This window comes from Pezoporus occidentalis, unplaced genomic scaffold, assembly GCF_034315485.1.
Source record: "Pezoporus occidentalis ecotype Australia unplaced genomic scaffold, CSIRO_AGI_Poc_V1 ctg142, whole genome shotgun sequence".
NCBI lineage: Eukaryota > Metazoa > Chordata > Aves > Psittaciformes > Psittacidae > Pezoporus > Pezoporus occidentalis.
In genome coordinates, this window is record NW_026913230.1 from 1,741,395 (window position 1) to 1,750,211 (window position 8,817).

The 8,817-nt window shown below is 43.2% G+C and overlaps 1 protein-coding gene across 4 annotated transcripts; it reads left to right on the plus strand.

Moving 5' to 3' along the window:
* Window positions 1-10: 10 nt before the first annotated feature.
* CNOT8 (CCR4-NOT transcription complex subunit 8) lies at window positions 11-7,860 on the plus strand. Of its 4 annotated transcripts, none has more exons than XM_062609980.1 (7): window positions 11-60; window positions 877-1,074; window positions 2,830-3,023; window positions 4,378-4,539; window positions 5,362-5,506; window positions 6,123-6,233; window positions 6,563-7,860. In XM_062609980.1, the coding sequence occupies exons 2-7, from the start codon at window positions 958-960 to the stop codon at window positions 6,710-6,712; spliced, it is 879 nt and encodes a 292-aa protein (XP_062465964.1). In that variant the 5' UTR covers window positions 11-60; window positions 877-957; the 3' UTR covers window positions 6,713-7,860. The 4 variants fall into 4 exon arrangements, with proteins under 4 accessions (XP_062465964.1, XP_062465963.1, XP_062465962.1 ...); XM_062609979.1 differs by lacking the exon at window positions 11-60 and adding an exon at window positions 108-162; XM_062609978.1 differs by lacking the exon at window positions 11-60 and adding an exon at window positions 346-545.
* The last annotated feature ends 957 nt before the right edge of the window (window positions 7,861-8,817 follow it).

Here is an 8,817-nt window from a genome sequence, read left to right on the forward strand (position 1 = left end):
GAGGGGGGCGTATCGCGCATGCGCAGTGGGTGGTCAGGCCCGGCTTCCGGGCAGGTAGCGGTGTGTGTGTGTGTAAAGGGGGGGGGTACGGGTAGGGAATGGCGATGGCAGAGGGGTCGCGGGAGGGACGGAGGGCTAGAGCGGCGCCCCGCGCGCGAGCAGGTGCGGGGCGGGTGCCGGACCGGGGCCTCCGAGCCTGAGGGGACGGCGGGAGGACTGAGGGAGAGCTGAGGGAAAACGGGCACCAGCGCGGCTCCACCGGCAACGTTGAGCCCCCCCCCCGGCCTCATTGACCCTCCGCGGCCGCACCGTGTTCCCCCGGCCTCACTGAGCTCCCTCCCGACCGCCGATGACAGAGGCTGGGGTCGTTGTGCCCGTGTTGGTGCAGGGAGTGTTGAACAACCGGCGGTTTACCGCTGAAGCTGCCGTTAGTGTAAGCTGAAAGACCTCACCTCGGTGTTTCCTGGGTTACGCCGGAGGAGCTGGTGTCTGTCAGTGCGGTCCGTGAGGCGTTGTGTGGCTGTTTCTAAAAGCTATTGCAGTAGGTGAATGTTAAACATCGGGATTCTCTGCTTGTACAGCTGGTGGCCGAAAGTTTCTGAGCTTGTGGCAGGAGAAAAAGACGGGGAGAATGATTCTCTTCATGAATAACTGCTCTGTTAATTGCACGGCCGCTCCTGTAACCTGAACGGATGCTCTAGATCTATCTCAGTGTGTTTATGGGAAGCGATAAAAGCAAGAAAAAGAGTTGGTGTAAACGTTAATGGGCTATTTTGAAGCTGAAAATGGAAGTGTGACTGACTCCGACTTATAATTCATTCTTATATGTATCTATTTCTTCCTATAAAGCATTATTTATTGATCTCTTTAACACAGCACACCGATAAGATCGCATAGTTTGCAATTCAACCCTTCATCTGAATTCAGCATCGGTCCCTTTCCTCTGGTCCCTGCAAGATGCCGGCGGCTCTGGCAGAGAACAGCCAGGTTATCTGTGAGGTGTGGGCAAACAACCTGGAGGAAGAGATGAGGAAAATCCGAGAGATTGTTCTGAGTTACAGCTACATTGCAATGGTAAGTGTTTTATACTGGATCTAGTTGCCTTAGTCAAGGGATTTTGGGGGTAGAGGAAGAAGTTAATTCTTGAGTGAGAAACTGAGTCAAACCGAGCTAGAAGCGGTAGAAAGGTAGAAAGCTGTTCAGCAGAAGCTTTCTGGAGTCTAATACAAGTAGTGCTGAGTATGGATTGAATGAAAGGGGAGAAATATACACCTTAAAAACATGAATTCACTTAATATTTAGCTGTTTATAATTTATGAGTTTGCACAACAGAAAAATGAAATGTGCCAGATGTACAATTGGGTATAAATCTTTAGTTCTCCACCAGTGTATTTGTCTTTTGAATGTCTTTCTCTGTTTGGTTACGGAAGATGCTGTGGTCCTGTAGGACAAAAAGTCTGGAAGTGACTAGTCAGATGGGCTTTCACTGAGCTCAGATGTTGATTCTTAGGGAAGAGAAACATTCTGGCTGTAAGTACAACAGCGTCTTCAGAAAGCTCTGTTTAAGAACACCGGAATCTCCCCCAGGTTGGAGGAATCTCTTCCTGCTCTTAAAGTCTTGACTGGAGTTGGTTTTTTACATAGATAACTGGGGTTAGTTATGATACTGAAAGTTACACTGATTTTGCTTAGGAACACTAATCTTCAAGATATGAGAAGTCCTAAATAAAAGCATGTCATAAAACCACATGCTCTGGCAGAGTGTGTGGTATTTCAGAGTAGAACACAGCTGTGTAAGTGAATGTGATTTTTTGTTACCATATGTCAGTGGGAAATGGGCTATCTTAATCATAGAATCATAGACTAGTTAGGGTTGGAAAGGACCTTAAGATCATCCAGTTCCAACCCCCCTGCCGTGGGCAGGGACACCTCACAGTAAACCATCTCACTCAAGGCTTCGTCCAACCTGGTTTTGAATGCTGCCGGGGATGGAGCATTCACAACCTCCCTGAGCAACCCAAACCAGTGCCTCACCACCCTAACAGTAAAGAATTTCTCTCACTGAGAGTGTGCTTGTGACCTGTGTTAGCAGCTGTGCTGCCAGAGTGGACACACAGAGATCTTGAGCCTGGGAGAGATTTTGCCACATATGCAGCACTGGACCCTTCATTAAAGATTTTGCACACACTCTAGTCAGTAGAAGTGACATGACTTCATCTGAGAGTAAAAATAGTGTGAAAGTTGGGTTTTTAGCAAAGATAGCTCATGGTCACTGGCCAAGTAAAATGTTTTTCATCTACTTGATGGTTGATCTGTTGTTAAGGTCTGTTTTGATTGGTAGTAGTGTTTGTTCATGTAGGCATTGGCTGTTCCTCAAAACCAGGTAGGTTATCACCACCTGGACTGTCAAACGAAGATGGTCAGAGTGCTGAATTTAACTTGTATTTAGAACATGAAAGAGCACTGAATAAATAAAAGTCCATTTTAGTAGATTTAGGGAAAACGAGAGAGTCCTTTGTGAGAGAGATGTTTAGATTATACAGTAGTGCATGTTGGATGAGTTTGTAACGTTTTTCTTGTGGAATAAGAACTATTACATAATGGAATGGTTAGCAAGTTGTGTGGGTTTTTTTTAGTGTCTGACATGTAGCAGTTTAAAACCTTTATAAATATGAAAAAAAGGAGAGGGGGGAAGTGATTTTTACAAAACAATTCAGGGAATGCAGTGCTGAGACCTGTGAGTGTGGAACTGAGTAGACTTCTTATAGAGTGATAATAATGACTCCTAGTAGAACAAGTGGTGCAATAAGCTTTTCCCTTCTCTCCTAGGACACAGAGTTTCCTGGAGTTGTTGTAAGGCCGATTGGAGAATTCCGCAGCTCCATAGACTATCAGTACCAGCTCCTCCGGTGTAATGTTGACCTGCTAAAAATTATCCAGCTGGGCCTGACTTTCACAAATGAGAAAGGAGAATATCCCTCTGGGATCAATACCTGGCAGTTCAACTTCAAATTCAACCTCACGTAAGTCTTCTGAGCTCAGGAATGAAGCTCAGAACCTGACACACAGATGTCCGTATGTTCATTACTGGCTGGTTCTGAGCCATAAATGTTCAGATTCTAACAGATTTTTGTGGGAAACTGCTGTGGCATGAATGGAGTTTGCAGTGTCTCTGGAAGCCAAAGCTGTGTCAGAATACTATCCTTAATACCCTTTCCCTTGATACCCTTAATACCCTTTCCCTGTAGTTCTGTGTTCCTTAAACTTTTTTTTTCTGGAACACTGTTAGAGTCTGAAACTTTATATGTTTCGTATACGTATCTACATATGAATATATAGATAAATCTATCTCTTTCTGCTAAAAATACATGGATGTGCTGTTTTCAGCAGAAAGAGAAATACCTCTTTACAGATCCTTGCTAAAATATAAATTGGGATCTAAAGAAGAATGTTTATGTAATTGTCACACCAGGTTCAGGAGAATGGGTCTTGCTCAGTGGAGTGTGGCAGTTGTTCTTGTCTCCTCCATACTGTAATATCCTGTGTTACAGCTGAAAGAAGTTTCATTATCCCTGTCCCTGTAATTGTAAAGTAATTGTAAACTCGGCATAATTACCACTAGAGCTGCCTGGAAATAAAGAGAGGGTTTATCTGGCAAACCCACACATTTCTAGGAAACCAGTCAGTGTTTTTATGAAACTGTCATTGGAGAACATGACAAAAACTCATAGCTAGTGTGTGCTGATCATCCAGTTCTTGAACCCAGAAGTTGCAATCTCTACTTCCACGAACTTGTTAGCCTCTTGAAGCATTGAAATCGCAGTGAAGTTTGCATAGTGCGATCACTTCATGTGACTCTGTTATCATATTTGGCCTGAATTTTGCTGTGTGTTGTCACGTCCTTCCCTCCCCCAACCCTCGAATGAGACCAACCAGTGTGGAAGTCGGGTTCCTGCTCAGCTCTCCACCAAGCATCTCATCACTCATCCTTGCCTTCCTTCCTGAGTCAAGTGTTAGGCAATTTTGTTTACTCCCAGAGATGGAGCTGGAGATGATGACACAGTGCTGTGTGCTGTGAAGTGAAAAAGAAAAATGTAGACAGGAATGATGCTCGGTGCTTTGGAGTTGCACATCTGCCTACGTGAGAGAATTCCCCTTTTCTCTGGGCTCTCATCCATGGTGCTTCCGTTTGTCATGCGGAAGTGACATTTCTCAAAGTCATTCAGTTCTACAGAGGAATCTTTGGAATTTGCAATAGCAACAGAATTATTAATGACAGCAGAGCAGGTTGTTAGAGATGTGGGAGGCTGCAGCAGTGGTTTTAATACTGATGAAATTTGGTAACATCTGAAGTGCAAAGCTGCTTTTCTCCTTCAGGGAGGACATGTACTCTCAGGATTCTATAGACCTCCTCGCCAGCTCTGGGCTGCAGTTCCAGAAGCATGAAGAAGAAGGGATCGATACTCTGCATTTTGCTGAGTTGCTTATGACATCTGGGGTCGTGCTTAGTGACAGTGTGAAGTGGCTGTCCTTCCACAGGTAGGTCTGGGATGGTCACTGATGCTGGCAAGTGGGAAATCTCTTTTTGATTGAAATACCGCTGCTTTTGTCCATGGAGGCTGACACAGATTCTAGGGAGAGTTACCAGCTCTGCAGTTCCTAAAATGAGCTTGAAGATATGAAGGGCAAGTTTAAGAAGCCAGGGCAGTTAGGAGTTGATTTTGTACTAGCACTTGCTGTGGTCTGGATTTTGTGTATGCGTTGCTTGCAAATCCTTTTGCTGCTACAGTCTTCCTCTATGGAAGAAGTTGAAATGTGATTTCTACACTTAGTAACTTGTGTGCATTGTAAAGTAAGGGTTTTGTTTCTTATTCCTTACAGTGTTGATGGTGTTCCCAACTTCCATCTTGTGTTTATGTAAATCTGTGTAGCTAAGATATCTTTTCTTGTAGAGTTTGAATCAATTTGATGACAAATCCTCTGGTCCTTGATACCATCACAAGTGAAAGGACTTGAGAGAGGAGGAGGCAGTGACAACAGGTGCTTACAGGGTTTCCTTGCTTTCCTCTTTTGCCCATAGTTACGGAAACTTGCAGCGTTGGGAAGAGAAGCTTGTTCTTTGTAGTGATTAGCTGTTCTACAAGAGGTTAGCGAGGCACCCAGGGAGCATTCAGAAGTCATACACTGACATAGATGATCAGGGAGAATTCTGGCTCGGATCCAGAGAAGTTTTATGAATGTCAGAAAATGCGAAGGTCCTAAAGCTACAGCAAGTAAAACTCTTGTGAAAAACGAGATATTGGTACCAACCGAGTGTAGGTGTTTTCTGCTTATCTGGTTTCTGTATGTTTTTGTTTCCAGTGGTTATGACTTTGGCTACATGGTGAAGTTATTGACAGATTCCAGGTTACCAGAAGAGGAACATGAATTTTTCCATATCTTGAACCTTTTCTTCCCATCTATCTATGATGTAAAGTACTTAATGAAGAGCTGCAAAAACCTCAAGGTACTTGTATGTCCCTAGCAAGCAAGTGATGACAGGCATCAACCCTGTAAATTGTAAAGCCAAGTGACAGAACTGCTGCATATGTCATCCTTGAACTGGAACGTGTATAAATGCTCGTAGTCGCACATAAGCACCTGTGACTAAGTTGGTATCTCATAGATAATGCCTCTCTGGCTTTAGTCTTATCAATATGTATTTACATAGGGGACGTTCCCATAACCTTCCGGTTTGTGTATCAGTAATGTCAGAGGCTAATTACAATGCAGCGTTGCTTATCTTCCCTGTGCAAGGTGGAGTATTTCTTACATGAACTGCTCCATGACTTGATTAACTGGTAGACACTCAAGAGGCTTGAAAATAACTTATCTACTGAATCACAGCCTTGTTTGAGGGAGGGGAGGGAGAGAGAGGGCCAGCATTTATAACCTGTGAATGTACCCACAGTCATCTCAAGTATCTGCAGCAGGAAAGCAAGGTTCCCGAATTTGGGATGAGTATTTATGCATTCTTAAACAATATTTACTCCTGTGTTTCACTCAGCATGCTTTGGAAAAGTGTGGCAATTCTGGTAAGAGATGGGTCTTCCAACATAAACACTGTCGTGTTCTCATTGCAGGGTGGCCTTCAGGAAGTGGCGGATCAGCTGGATTTGCAGCGAATTGGACGACAGCACCAGGCAGGATCGGACTCTCTCCTCACGGGAATGGCGTTCTTCAGAATGAAAGAGGTACTGTGGTGTTCTTCTTTACAGTTCTCCTTTCTCCAGTTCCTATCCATAAATGTCAATCTGCACAACGTGGTTTTTGTTTTGGTTTTTTTTTGGGGGGGGGGCTTTTTTTTGAGCTTTGTGGCCATCGCACTTCAAACTGTCAACAATAGGAAGTGTTGATATTGGCACAGACTTTTGTTTACTCCTCTTTCATGTACCTCCTTTAATTCACATGCTGCATCTTAGAGGTGGCTGACTTCAAATAAGCTGTTTAATTTACATTGGGAGGTTTCTGATTTGGAGGCACAGCTAAACAATACCCATTTCTTCCTTTTCTTAACCTGCAGTTGTTTTTTGAGGATACAATTGATGATGCAAAGTACTGCGGGCGGCTGTATGGCCTCGGCACAGGAGTGGCTCAGAAACAGAATGAAGATGTGGACTCGGTCCAGGAGAAAATGAGCATTTTGGCTATTATCAACAACATGCAGCCGTGATGAGCGGCACCCCTCAGCACAACGTGGTTTTACCATATTGGCAGCTGCTGTCCTCAGCCATTTTCCCTAATACTGTCTCAAACAAAAGGCATCTACAGCACATCCAGCCTGCACAAAGTCTGCAGTTCTGCTGAAGAGCAACATCTTCATTTGAAACCCACAAGAAGAGAGTTGAATGAATTCCTAATGCCAGCATTTGTGGTTTGCCATCTTTTTAATACCGAGGGCAAAAGAACCTACTGTACATACCTCTGTTTTTTTCCTCTTTATACTGTACAGAATCTGCAAGGAAGGGTAGAATATTGAGTAGGGCTGAGGGTCTGGAAATCCAGTGAAAATGGACACAGACATGCACACAGATTTGTAAATTGTGCTTTATAAAGCTTATTTTAAAACTTCTGCATGTTGTGAGGGTGACTACTTCACCTCATGTGTTGCTTATTTTATCTTGGTGTGGTCTGTGGAAATGGCTCCCTTTGATCACTGTGGAGGTTTGGTAACAGTGACATTAAAAATGATCCTTGCAGCTAAAAATATTCAGAGATTTGCTTGAACAACAGTGGGGATGGATATTCCTGGAGCTGATTTGAACAGCTTCCATAGTTTCTAATTCTGTGTGGTACAGGTTGACCCACACTGAGCCTCAGCTTAGTTCTTACGGGTATTAAGAAACTGTTCTGGAAATAGCTTGAGGCCTAGAAGTTTGCCTTTGGCAGAGACTTGGACCAATGCTTTGACTTTAGTTTTCACTTAACCTCCAAATTTTATTCTTCTCCTTGCAACACAAGAACTTCAGGATCAATACTTGATCCTCTTCTCCAGCCCCTAATTTTACTGTCTGCTTAACAACAAATGAAACAGCTCCCTTTCTTTTCATTATAAACATCTGAAGTCATTAGAGGATGGAGGAACAATTTGGGATTCTGACTTTTTAAACAATGAGCTATTCTATTTTCAACAGCTCTAATATTTCTTAAAAGCCCCTTTAACCCTTTTGGACATGGCAAGCTTAAAATGTTAAGACTTTATCTTGCATTTTAAACAGGCTTAACTGATCCATGAGTAGGAGCCGAGGTTTAGAGCTAGTTTTTCAAATGCTTGTAAATACTACTTGTTTTTAATTTTTGTAAAATAAATATTTTTTTTAAACCAGGTTTTGGTTTGGATTTTCCATCAAGCACTAAAATTCCCAAAATTGAGGCTTTAAAGTTGTGATACGTGCTTAAAGATGCTCAACTTTACCATTTATGATGTGTTACTGTGGTAGTTCTCAGTAAAATCTGCTTTTGAGGTTATTGTACAGGAGCTGATGGAAGTTGAGCTCAAGCTGTCTTTGGGGAACTGGTGTGCTCTTCCTGCTCACCTTAGCACAGCTGGTGGTGTTGAGTGTTCTTTCAGTGCAGTATTAGCCAAAGCTGTTTCACTCGTGTTCTGTGTGAAGTTCCTGTGCTCCATCTAAATTTGCTGCTTGAAGCGCAAGAGGCGGTTCGGTGAAGCACTGGCTCCCCCTCCTGGTTTGCAAATACTTTGCACAGAATGTGGCAAGTTAAAGTTAGTGGCAGCAGTTTGCTGCATTAACGCATCTTGTAGTATAACCCCCAGCATTCATGTACTGCTCTTCACGTTGTTCTGAGGCTTTACTCAGCCTGGAGCAGGAAATTATCAGTAGCAAGTCTGCGTTTTGTCTGGAAAGAATCTGGAACAGGTCTTGATCTGATAAATCCATTCCTCCTACTCCTATTGTATTTAGAAACTGTCTAGATTCATGACACCCCTTACCCCATCCTACCACACTTTTTGCTGCAATTGAAAACTTGCTTCTAGAAATTACTAAGATATATGCTGTGGTCACTAAGGCTTATGCAGTCTTGTTCTTTTCTTAAGAAGAGTTAGTTTTGCTAACAAGACAGGCAAAGCCCTCCAGGTAAGCTGTTAAGAGTGGCTGAAGTGTTGAATGGGCAAGACCCTGTAATTTAGGGTTGGTTTTGGCACTTCTAAAACAGCATCTTTTCTAGAGTACTTGATATAGTACCTTGAATTTACCACTGCTGGAGCAGAAACCACTTTGTTCAGCCACGTATGTTGCCAAAAGCAGGGACTTTTCT

Coding starts and splice junctions, on each gene's coding strand:
- CNOT8 (XM_062609980.1), top strand. CDS start 958: ATGCCGGCGGCTCTGGCAGAGAACAGCCAGGTTATCTGTGAGGTGTGG. Junction 4,540..5,361: donor AAGTGGCTGTCCTTCCACAG/GTAGGTCTGGGA, acceptor TTTTGTTTCCAG/TGGTTATGACTTTGGCTACA. Junction 5,507..6,122: donor AGAGCTGCAAAAACCTCAAG/GTACTTGTATGT, acceptor TTCTCATTGCAG/GGTGGCCTTCAGGAAGTGGC.